Source organism: Melanaphis sacchari, unplaced genomic scaffold (genome assembly GCF_002803265.2).
Source record: "Melanaphis sacchari strain LSU unplaced genomic scaffold, SCAv2.0 Contig19_pilon_pilon, whole genome shotgun sequence".
NCBI classification, from domain to species: domain Eukaryota; kingdom Metazoa; phylum Arthropoda; class Insecta; order Hemiptera; family Aphididae; genus Melanaphis; species Melanaphis sacchari.
The window spans coordinates 394,873-408,423 of NW_020270975.1; the positions used below are offsets into that span (position 1 = coordinate 394,873).

At 24.0% G+C, this 13,551-nt stretch overlaps 1 protein-coding gene across 1 annotated transcript; it reads right to left on the reverse strand.

Moving 5' to 3' along the window:
- Positions 1 to 605: 605 nt before the first annotated feature.
- LOC112592956 (acyl-CoA Delta(11) desaturase-like) lies at positions 606 to 3,224 on the reverse strand. Its single transcript, XM_025337132.1, has 6 exons — positions 2,499 to 3,224; positions 2,154 to 2,334; positions 1,603 to 1,733; positions 1,324 to 1,529; positions 1,046 to 1,231; positions 606 to 982 (listed from the first exon to the last, which is right to left on the reverse strand). Exons 1-6 carry the CDS (start codon positions 2,562 to 2,564, stop codon positions 652 to 654), a joined length of 1,101 nt encoding a protein of 366 aa, XP_025192917.1. The 5' UTR covers positions 2,565 to 3,224; the 3' UTR covers positions 606 to 651.
- Between the last annotated feature and the right edge of the window lie 10,327 nt (positions 3,225 to 13,551).

Sequence of the window (13,551 nt, forward strand, 5' to 3'; positions counted from 1 at the left end):
TCTCAATTAGGAATATATTTTACGTACCATGATTCAAAACGATCTAATACAAATATCTTAATCATGATAACAATTCAAATATATTTAATTATAAATTAGGTTTAAATTTTGTACAGACTTTTTTTTTAAATTATAAAGAAGATTCATATTGATATAAGTTTATATTAAAACAAATATTACTATAACAATAGAAAAAAAAAAAATTATGAAAATCGTATAAAGTCTTGAGGTTTGTAAATAATTCTGTTGGTTATGTACAATAACTATACTTATTATCATTGTTTAATTTATTTTAAGATCATGATAATAATTTAATGTATGTAAATGTAGTGGTACTTGATGCTCAGGTAGGGAGAATAATTTTCATTATTGAGTTCACATTTACAGGATTGATTGAAATGAATACTAGTAATAACATACAACTTATTCGCACTTGGTGTTTATTTTCACTTTAAAACACAACATTTTAATATTAACATGATTAAAATAACTAAAGAAAAAAAAATCATTATAGTACAAAGAGATTGGAAATACACGTATATAATTTATATAAATACAATAATATAAATTTAAAATAACAAGTTACATTTTATAATAATAAGGCTAGGCGCCCGAAGGTATAAACTATAAAAAAAACATTACTATTTTTTTTTAATCATCTTTTTTATTAATGACAGTTGTTAATTTTCGATCTTCAGTGGAGATGTTAGAATCATCCCATCCCCAAATTCCATCTCCATCAGGGTGAGAACCATCTCCGGTCCTATTGGCTCGTTTTAAAATCATCTCATTTGAGACAGTTTTCATATCATATGCCCAACCAATGAGTGAGAAAAAGTCTATAAATGCAGTTGTCAGGTTTGCTCTGTAATTTCCAAGTTCAGCCGCCTTGTAATCCCATGGGAACACATGATGATAATTGTGCCATCCTTCGCCTAAAGCTCCAAGAGACACAGATAGATTTTCAGAGGGATTAATAGATCTAAAAAAGAAAAAAGAAAATATCAAAGATAGGAACTAATAGAAGTAAATATTAATAACTTACGCGTCATATGGGCGTTTACCCCAGATGTGAGCGGCACTGTTGACTAACCATGTCATGTTTAAAGTGAAAATATAACGCAACATCGTTGAAGTGAAAAATGCATTGACATATGTTTCTTTCCAAAAATAAACAGGTATTATTGTAGGAAGGATAAAGCAAAACAATAATAGTAATGGAACATAAAATCTGAAACAAATAATTTTCAATTTTCAATTATCATACATCACAATATATTTATTATTTAATTTTAAATCCAGTTATTAAGAATTGAATCTTACGTTTTTTGAAACATAACAATAGAATCTTTTTTTAAATCAGACATATCAATTTTCAAGCATTTGTCGTAGTAATCAGGGTGTCTACGAACTACAAGCCACCCAACATGTGAGAAAAAAAATCCTCTCTTAGCATTATGCGGATCTGAATTTGTATCTGTGTACTTGTGATGTATTCGGTGATCCATGCACCACTCGTAAATATGATTCTAAAAATTAAAAATTAAAACATACTAAGAAAGATAATTTTTTTTATATTTTTTCTATTAAAATAATATTAACCTCGAATGCCATGGTACTCATCAACATTAAAATAAATCGTAAAGGCCATTTTGCTTTGTATGATTTATGTGACCATAAACGATGAAGTCCAGCTGTCACACCTAATCCTGATAATATCCATGAACATAATCCTAAACATTTAATTTATATATATTATTGTAATAAATAAAATAATTAACTGTAAGTATTATGCAATCTACTATTAATTTATTCAATAAGAACTTAAATTATTTAAATATCAAAATTTTTGTACATAAATAATATTTACAAACAGTAATTTATTATACCTGTAATTTATCTTAAATTACATTTGAGTGAAATAAGTCTTAAGATGACACGGAAAACAATATTATGCTTCACTAACACTTAAAAGGTACATAAATTATTACTGTAATTTAGGAATAATTAAAAATTTTTTTATTCAATTTAAATGAAATAATTATTTCAAACCTTACATTATATTTATTTTCTATATTAGACAGAAAAAAAAATTTGAACCTAATAATTAAAAACTTTAAAAAATAGTATTTAAATATACAATATATATTTACCAAATAATGTTGTGAGTAATTTAGTTGATGTAAATGCTAAGTATAATCCATAAATAGCTGATAAATGACCAACAACAAAGAATAATACAATTCCCCAAATTATTTTAATCTTAACTGGTTCGAGAGAATTTGAATTATCGATTCTGTCTTGTTTATTTTTGTCCACTGAATTGAGATCGGTCTAAAGTAAAAAAAATAGTATTAAAAAACTACTCAACACTCAACATAATATAGGTATTATTATGTAGAAAAAAAAACTGGAAACGAAAACACGTAGAAAAAATTAACCAAGATACCATTTTCAAAAATGTAAAATAATAATTTTTTTTTAACGAAACAATTCACCTCCATCATTGAGTTGATCGCGGTGTCCACGTCTCCGGAGGATTCCATTTCTGAAGCAGTGTTCATTTTCTCACTGGTTACGGCGAATTCACCTGGACTAATGATGAGTTGAGTACCGCGATTGATTTTATATACCTTTAAGAAGTTCGGAAATTAAGAATATTCAGATTACAGTTGGGTCAAAGGTGGGCTGTCGGCAGACAATACGCATCTTTGGAACGTAGACGAAAATAATAAGATAATAATATTAACTCCATACAGCAGCTGTCGCACTGTCATAGTCCAAACACTGTAAACTGGTCTCATACTCTGATGCAATGCGCAGTGAGTCACTACCTCGCGTTATTATACTACATTTTATTTATAAAATATATGATGCATTTTCTTTAGCGGTCAGTCCGATAATATAGTTCCACCAGTATCACATTTAACTAATTAGCTTCCTACAACCGTTTATTCAGGTAATTTCCGTTATTCTTTTGATCACGTTCGGAGTTTGCACTTTAAAATATTTTCACGACTGCCCGAATTATGATCATTGCTTTTATATCACATATTCATATCAAATTTTATAATTATTTTTTTATTATGTAAATACTAGATAGTAGGTACCTATTAAATTGTTAATATTAATTGTTATAACATCGTAATTCGTTGGACACACTTCTCCGAGAGTTGAGTTAGCGCATCATATTTAGAGTTTAGACTAAATTATACTCCGTTTATCATGGTGAATAGTCGTAGTGTATAACTCCAACAGTATGACTCAATATAGTATGTAATAAACATTTTTATTTTAATATTAATGTACCTATGCCCTATGAAAGTACGGCAATAACGCAGTATGCAGAATGGTACGGTGAACAACATAACAAACCGTATCACGCACTGGCGATCGGAATGCCGGATGGTGGACCTGTTGGATGTTATTGTTGATGCCTCGGTGTCATAACCACAGTTAAAGATTATTTATTATCCAGCTTCGTGTTGTGAAGTAATCGAATAAGTTGGTATCAATGCAGCGGCGATTCGGAAAATACAGTTATCTGCTATTCTATATTTTTTGATTTTCTTAAATTGTAGGTATTCGTTTTTACTTTCTATCATAGGTGTAACTACCCAGACAAATTTCGTCTCGTACAAATTTAATATTTACAGTACTGAGTACACGTAATATATTAAATAGACGTAATAATAATATGTACCTAATATGCAATTACCTATCAATAAATAATAATAACAATACATAACAATATCATATATTATACAAAAAAATATTACTCGAAAACAAGTAAAAATGTTCAAAATAAATATAATGATTTGTCTTAATAAAACAATACCTACCAAATCAATTATAATTTAGCTGAAATTATTTTCAGAAGTATCTTAAGTTCTAAACATTGTACTTATTTTTTAAAAATGTAACATGCCTAACGTGAAACGCACAAATAATATTATAGTGTTTCGTTTATATTTTGTTATTCATTTTGCTCATCTTAAAAATGGTCTCGATTATAATAGTTCAGACACTACTGGTATACATGTTAAAACTAAACCGTCTAAACCTATTGTACCATTTTGACACCAGAACGTTTATAGGCAATTTTTTACTTCCATACATTGTGATATATCATGGCAAAAAATATCGACGTCGATAAAGTAATCGAAAATGTTTAAAAAATGGTTCCATAATCTCGTTGTTTAGTTTTATAAATATTCTCTGATATTTTTAAAGTATTCTCTTGATTTAAGTAATATTAAAATGCATTAATTATACCACTTTAAAAAAGTATATTTTTTCGTTTGAATTTTAGTTATTTTTAAATTTAAAAATACTATACAAATATAACAGCACATAGGTAATATGTTCAATCAAAAAAATTCGGATTTCGGTTTTAAGCAGAGGAAAGTAGTGAACTGTAAGTACTCATATATATATATATACATTATTACTTTTATTCTTAAATAAAAATTCGTAGATTTTTTATACAAATACACAAAAGTGTGTGTAAATACAACAAATTAATTAATTAAAAAAAAAAATAAATAATAATAATAATATTAAGAATTATTCAACTCCAACTACCACAGTTTATAAATACGTATCTAAATTGATCAGGAAAAGTGGCCCAGTCTAAAAAAATCTCTAGTTCCTTCTATGTTTTCTATCCTTTATTTATTAAAACTATTTCGCGATAAGTCCTTAATTCGTAACAGGGGAAGAAATGTGGAAAATCTATGAGTTAACTTATTTAAATAATAAAATTTTTATGTTTTGATGGACGATAGTATAATAATTGTGTATTTATATAATATAAATTAAAGCTCTGAAGAATAGTTTTGTGCTGAAGCAGATTAAAATAAAAGGATTTGTTTTCATTATAAATAATAGTATTAAATTATTAAAAACTTAAATTATAATAAATATCCATTATCTTGAGATCTGTAAATACCTACCTATATAGCGTTCACCATTAATATTTTTTGATTTTTTTCATTAATTTAAGAAACTGATCTAAAAAAAATTATCATATTTACTTCGAATTTAAAATTATTAATTATATTTTCTAAATATTTCCTTGATCTATGTCACATCAAGTATGAAGTGTATTTTTATTAAAATTAATCTAAGTATTTTAGGTAAAAAATATCAATCTATATTAGATTTAAACGTGAATTTGTAGTAGGTTGTTTAGAACAAATTGTCACTTAATCATTGTCCACTCTTTGATTGTAAAGGAACTATTTCTGTAGGTTAGTGACAATCACTATTTTTTTTTTTTTTTTTATAAATGTATTATTGTTATATGATTTATTTAATTATTTAAAATCTAAATGATAATATTTAAGTGTAGTGGTGGTTACAGTAGATAGAGTCGTAGATCAGTATATAAAGAAATGATCATGTTCACACTTAAAGACTTAAGAGAACTAAGTTAAGGCTCGAATTGTGGTATTTGGACAACATTCCAAAAATTTGCGATTTATAGTTTCTAATGTTGTGTTTATAAAAATAATATTAAAGTGAATTGACCTATTATCTAACTAATAGGTATAAACAGTGGTACCGGTCATATAAATGTAAGTGAAGCAAAATCAAAATATTTACTCACCTAGAATTACTCACTAAGAATGTTGTCTACCTCTAAACTAATAACTTAAGTTATTCATTTAATCATTCAGTATAGGTACTATGAATTGTAAAAACAAAAACACATATACAAATAAAACCACCCACCCTCTTTATTATATGAAGCGATCGCTTCAGTTCATGTATAGGTTCGGCTTCATTGGGTACAAACATTACTTGTACTTATTGTTTTGTTGGTTTTTATAACATATTAGTTTTTAAGCGAGTAATGAAGGTTGTTACATTTTCATATTTAAATTATCTGTGACTTGTTTAAAAATTAAAATATTGTAAAATAACAAGTAACAGCGAGAGAACGTTGATATCATTTTTATCTTTAAGTTTGATAATAAGTAAATTTACTATAATTTTTCAGCCAATAACGCAAAATTAAAAATTAACTGTAACAGCTTGACGAATAAAGAATTATATGTTTAAAAAAATTATTTACGCTTATAAAAAAATATTGAGAATAAAATTTTGATATTTTTGCAATTGAAAAATTAAAAATGTATGAGGAGCTTTGAACTCAAAGTTCATTATTCAAAAACATATAAAAATGTTGTTATTACTTATTGTCTATTGTTATTACATATTAATTATTATTTTATTATTATGCACAAAAAAAAAAAAAATATATAAAAATACATTAAAAAAAAATATTGTATTACTGAAAAATAAAATATGGCACGTTACCGGATGATATTTGTCGTTTTATTGAACTGAAAAAATAGTTCAAAAATATATTTTCATTATTTGTAATAGGAAATAAATATATGTTTTATAATACCTATGAAGTTATAGCATTATACCATAAATATTTTCTTTAGATTTTCAATTTTAAATGCCCGACGATTATTTGACAGTAGATTTTTATAACAAGAAAAAATTTCAACATCAGTTGACATCCATAGAAGTATACTTGTTAAACTTTAAGTCATTGCCTGTTAAATCTTCCGGCAGTTCGTCCATTGATTCGCTATCTCCTGTTAATATCATAAACATTTTTGTTTTAAGTCCATGGTTATTTTTCATTACATTTTTTAATTCTTGCTGAATATAGCCATTCCTACTTCACTAGTTACTTCTTTTTTCTTTAATATGTATAAAAGTATTAGATGAATGTTTTAATTTGTATCATTTTTGTTGGTAAAAAATCGTAGTTTGAATTTATAAAAATCAAATTTGGTTCATTGAACAATGGTTAAAAATCATTTGTGAGTTTTTTATTAATATAGTGTCATTTGGATCAAGCTGTCTTATTAAATTACAACTTTGTTTAAAATATTTGCTTTATTAATATTATGTGGTCTCAATCTAAGTCTCCCAATGAGTAAAAGTTGGCTCTGGAGAAAGAGGTATTCCAGGATTTATTGTTTTAAATAATAAAGTTCATGAAGAGGATTTAAAAAAATCTGTTTTACATTTGTCACTAGTTTATCCACTTTAGGGTAATTTATACTGACTTGTTCTACAACTTTATACAATCCGTGCGCCAAGCATGTTACATGTATTATTTTAAGATAGACAACTCTATTAGTAGTGTCTGCGTTTTTTATATTAGGTGCTGAATTGGAAAAAAATACTAATACATGATTGTGATGTATACCGTTAGGAAATAATAAAAACATGGCATTATCAAATCATTTTGTGATGACGGAGAAATTAGCCTTTTCAAGTAGGTACTTCCGTTGACAGAAGAAAAATTTTCCCTAGCCCATCAGACAATAAAACTCCTACAATTACGTTTGTGATATACCTTCTTCCATGTTAGTTTTGTAGATTGAAGCTCATATTTTTGCTCTGTTTATGTTGCCTTATTTCAATCATACATCCGTTGACCGTCGTAGCAGTCATCAATGTATATGTTTTTCTTAAAGAAGTTTCAATATGTACAGTATTAAGCGTGTACTTTTCAAGAAACTTTCGGATTCTGTGTTAGACATTTTATCATTTTATCAATAGCAATATTATTGCTGCCTTATACAAATTTTTAGAAAAATCCAACTTTTTATTACATGTAGATGACTTATCGGCTTTTTGACGAGTTGCTAATATTTCATGTTTATTTGTGTTTAAATGCTGTACGACTGTACATTTTTTTCCTGCAATTCACTTTTACTAAAAATGTCAATTGTGTTCAATATGAATACCTACGGATCCTATTCTCGGTAAGATAATATTTTAGCGTTTTAGCGCGATAAAGATTAAATGCGAAGCACACTGTCGTAATATACTTATTATTTATAAGTTTATGATCTAAATCAAAAATTTGAATACGAAGTTTCTTAGTTACTTAGTTATTAAAATGTCTATACTGAAGATATTAGTACTTAATAATGGTTTTACAAAAATATGAATTATAATATGCTATATTAGATCTAATACTTCAGCAAAGGTGGGTAAATGAATGAAAATACGTAGTTCAAATTTAGTTAAGTTAAAAAAGTACAAGATCGATAAGTTAGAAGTTAATCGTTAAAAAATTATAAATTTAACTCGATAAGTTAACATTTAATATAGAAAATAATAATAACTTAACTTAATTTAAAAAAAGTTAATCAATTTTTTTTTTTAAGAAGTACGTAAATAACATAAAGAATGACTAACTATGTCTTTCTAATTTACTAAATTATAAAAAACAATTTAATTTTATTTTTATCATAATGCATATTGTACAGTGTAAATACCCTTTTATGTTACATGATATATTATTAATTAATTTAAACTATACACATCTCAAATTAATAATTTAACATATATATTTTTTTTTTTATATAGTATAGTAATTGAAGGTCATAAAACATTAAAACAATACAATTATTAATTCATAATTTTATTAAAAAAAATGTCTAATATCAACTGTAAAAAGCCAAGTTATTTCAACTGTCAATTAAATTCCTCAAGTTCATAAATTGATTAAAAAATAAACTAACTAGTTAAGTTAAAAAGTTAAAAAAAATAACTTTTTAACTTAGCTTTAACTTTTTAACTAGTTAGCCCACCTTTGAGTACTTGTTATAACTTGATAATTTTTATTATTTATATTTTATTTTATTAAATATATATATTTACGATGATAATGATAACTAATAAAATTTTTTAAGCCTTTAAAATTTATCTCTATCTACAAAACTCATTATCACATTTAAATTAATTTAGAACACAAAATTAAATAACTCAAAAACTACTCATTTAAATACATCATGTTAAAAAAAAATATCATATCAATAATTTACAGTGACGATTATCATTGGAAAAATTAAGTTAGTACCTACCTATAGTTATTAATCACTGGGAACTATTAATTTGTATAAAAATTTTAATTAATTAAAAATATATCTTTTATCTAGGAAAATTAAAAAAATCCCATAAATCAGAATTTGAATAAATTAAAAAATGTAAGAAAGCATTCCTGATGAATTATATTACATAATAAAAATAAGATAAAGTTTAATACCATTGCATTACCTATATACTCGTAATTCGTAAATAATACCTGAACATGTAATATAAGATTCCCATAAGTTTATTTTAATGAAATTTCAAATAAAAATGTACCGTTAAGCCAGATAAATTTCTTGTGTTTCATTGAATTTAGAATTTTGAAGAGATTAGACATTCATCTATGAAATTACGATTTTAGTATTTTTGAAATTTCATAGTTTTAGTTAAATTAAAAAAAAAAAAAAACTATAGGTACTTAATAAAATTTTCAAAATACTTGAAACATTTTTAAATTATTTTAAATTTTTACAGTAAAAGGTTTGAAAATGTACAGGTTTTTGTACATAATATTCTTAACAATTTAAAAATATTTAAATGCATAAATACGGGTTTTTTTTTATAAGCATTCGATTTTTAATTTTAACAAAATTCAATATTTGAAGAAAGAGGAACAATTTAAGTTACTTGATTGTAATTCAAAAATATTTGTAGGGACACTTCTACGTATACTGTTATGATGTACTTTACGAAATAACATTTTAAATTTTAGCTTATGGTTTCGTATAGATAGAGTTTGAACACTTAATAGTTGTGATATTGAATACATAGAAATGATAATAATAATTTGTATTAACAAAAAAAATCAATCAGTAATAGTTTTTTTTTTTTTACTACCATTTATTTTATAACATATACTATACTATATACATTTGAGCTTTAACTATTTATTTCATGATAAAACATTAAACAATAAAGTATTTTAGCATATATTACTATAGCTATATAGTAGAATTTATTAATAAACTTTTAATTTTTATTTATGTATTTTACCTTTACTAATTACATCATTCGCCATTAGTATAATAATAATGCTTTTAATATTGTCAATTGATTAACTTTAATATTGTAAAGTTGACAATTGATAAATCATAATATGACGCAATTTTAACACATAATTTATTTTGATCTTTGGTTTATTAATTATACTGAGTATATTCATAATTTTCGAGCTAAAAGTTTTATAATCCAATTTGCAATTTAAATGTCTATAAAGACTTAAACATTAAATCAAGGCTATTGACTTACTATGCAATTTTATCAATGTACTTCTCATTCCCAATTGGAATAAAATATCTTCAACATATATTTATTTCTAGGTAAGGTATTTATATCTATCGTAGTTTAAGTATTTATAGACATATAAAATTCAATATTTGGTAATTCGTAAAGATCATTTTCCATTTTAAATCTTTCATACATTATATATGAGTTGTTTTTTAAACATATATTGTATACTATACATTTGTTAATCATTTAGTAAAACAATACATAAAATGTAACATTTATAGCGTATACATCATAATTAATAACTTTTCTTGTAATGTTTTTGATAAAAAGTAGTTATATCTAAAATGTTTAAGATAATCATTATTTTTCCTACAGAAGTGGCATCGTTTATTTGTGAGTTATCTAAAAATTTCTCTGAGTGTATCACATAGCATTTGGATGAAAAATCAATTATTCGTTTGAGCGAATTATTTTTTAAATTTGTTGTTTATTCCTATCTAATGTCTTTAGGATTAAAGAAAATAAGAAGTACTGTAGTGCATTAGAAAATCAAATCAGATATAGGTTTAAACTTAAAACCGGATAAAATTATACGTTCAATTTTAATTGTAAATCCTGTCGACGAAATTATCTATTTAAGTATTTTATTTATTGACAGCGTATATATTGTATTAGAAAACTATTTTCTTACTTTGCTTAATGGCTACTACTGTAGATGTAGCATAAGAACCACCTTATAATATTTTAAAAAAATATTACTTTTATGAACGAACAATTTATTTTTATACATTAAAAAAACTATATGATAATAATATGTTTAGCTAACCTTAGATTGTTATAAGATCTTGAATACATAGATTTTTAGATTGGGAAGGAAAATGTGTTAGACATATTAGACAATATTCATATAATTTTCAGCCAAACGATATTATATAAGCTCATCTAAAGATATGTAATTTTTGAGTAATTCACTCAAATGAAAACTACCCTAATTAAGGTGTCTTTCAAATAGGATTGTTCGTCTTTTATTCACTCGTATAATTCCACCCACCAAATTATATTTGAATACCCATTTAAGTACCTATCTATCCACCTTATACTTAAGATTTAACATTTAAGAAGCATTTAACTTGTTGAATTCAAATCAATAAAGATACATTGTAAAACTATATAAAATATTAGAATAAACTTGGAATTTTTATCATTCATATTAGTATTTACTAAACCTAACATATTTTTAAAATATTTTATTCTGTTTGTGAGTTTATAGATATTTGTATTATTTTTTGGTTTTTTTTTTTGTTCCAAGTATGTACAACTAAAATATTTATTTTTTAATAAAATACTACTTGAAAATAAGATTTCTTATAAATTTATTTTCTAAACAAACAGTGAAATAAATTTTATGTCCATATAATTTTATATTGATTTGATAACGTGATTTTCATATCATTAATATAGCTATTGGTGAAAAACTCCTGTTTATTTTTGTAATATACTTTTTTGTTAAATTATTAACATGAAACATAATATGAATACAATTTATATTGCTAACTGATGGGTACGCTCCAAAAACACAATTAATAAAAGATACAGTTGTAGCATATACATAAAATGTATGAATAGAAATTATACAGATGATAATCGAATAATATTATATAGCAGTATAGCTTATATGGTATTTTTCCCAATCAATAGCTTTTTTTTTAAATATATCATATGATTTTTGTCTTTATAAGTCCATTTATTAAAGTCTTAGTATTATTAAGTTAGTTTGCTTAATTTAAGTATGTTTTCATATATTTATAATTTGTAAGTTATCAGTAGATGTGCTATGTTCAGTTTAAAGGTCAGAGAAGTATTGATAGGCTTTAAATTGTGACTAGTCAGAAATCCTACTTGCTGCATTACCTATTTACATAATTTGTAATAAATATTTTAAAATTTAGTGCAAAAATAATAACTAGAAACCAAATTTCGTAAATTATTATGTAATTGATACTTGATATGATGATATGTATCGATATCAAAGTTAAAGAGATAGATGTCTATTTTATTTTTAAGACATTTAAATTTAAATCAATATATAATATTTAATATTGATTAAACGAGAAATAGGTTAATTTATAAATAGATATAAAAAGTACATTAGTCATTATTTATTATATATATATAAAAAAAAAATAGTACATTTTTATCCGAGAATTTATAGTGAATAAATTAATAACAGAAGTATTGCGATTAAAAATATTAAAAATATTAATAAATTTACATTACATGCCTAAGTGACTTCGTGGTAATTGTTTAATGTACATTATATAATGTTATAGTGTATACTACCTGAATTCGTGTAGCTAGGTATTATTTAATTATAGATTGATTTTTAAATTTATGCAATTTGTAATCGTCAATTTATCGTTATTTTCTTCTTTTATATATATAGGTACATGAATTTATTTCATGCATTATTTTAAATATGTATCGACGTAGTATTATTTATAATTTATTGTTGTTAGTTTGCTATTTATAAGTTTTATCGATTATCAATAAGTAGTAATACAGTTTTGGTTAGAATATAAACTGTTTTTGATACGATTTAAATGCCATATTAAAATAATATAATATAATATTTTACAGCAACAGAATTTTTTAATGTTGTTAATTATTTTTTGTAAAAAGCTATTTATAATAGTAAATATGTACGTTATAAATATGCAATCATATACAATTATTATTAAATATTTGAAATATTTCTTATTTTAATGGTTCAGTAATTTTAAGTGTATAATGTGGAACATTGGAGTATTGTACCTAATGAACAATCATCATAAATTTATGAATAACAATTTCCTATTTTTATTTGTTTTATTTTAATTGAGTTTTTATTACATTATAAAAACTCAATTAAAATAAAAAATTACAATTGACCTGTTTACTAATAAATAAATTAGGTATATCAAAGTTTAATTAGTTCAATAAATTGAATGAATAAATAAAACAAAACCAAAATGTTAATGTAATTTGTTATTTGGATATTGTTTATGTATTTTAATATTAATACAAACGTCTCAAAATATAGCGTTTTATATCTCATAAGGATAAGGATTTGGGTTACTGGGAGAATATTTTAGGTAGATCACTGTAAATGATACGTTTATTTTAATTAAAATGATAAATTGTAGCATACTTTAAATGATTCTAAGCGGTAAAACACGTAATTGTATCAATCTTTATTTGATGTTTCTATAGTTATTTTATAATTTAATATAAAACTATAAGTAATTAAAATAACAACAATTTTATTATTATATCATATTTATTATGTTATTTAAGTCTATATCAACGCACATTAAAACTGTGTCAATAGATTCGTGGTATAAATATTTTAAAATTGTATTTCATATTGAA

What these genes read in the sequence shown, in the direction of transcription:
- LOC112592956 (XM_025337132.1), bottom strand. Translation starts at nt 2,564, where the DNA reads ATGAACACTGCTTCAGAAATGGAATCCTCCGGAGACGTGGACACCGCG. An exon ending in CGATCAACTCAATGATGGAG is followed by an intron (nt 2,335 to 2,498) that starts GTGAATTGTTTC and finishes TTTTTACTTTAG; the next exon opens with ACCGATCTCAATTCAGTGGA. An exon ending in GGTAAACGCCCATATGACGC is followed by an intron (nt 983 to 1,045) that starts GTAAGTTATTAA and finishes TTTCTTTTTTAG; the next exon opens with ATCTATTAATCCCTCTGAAA.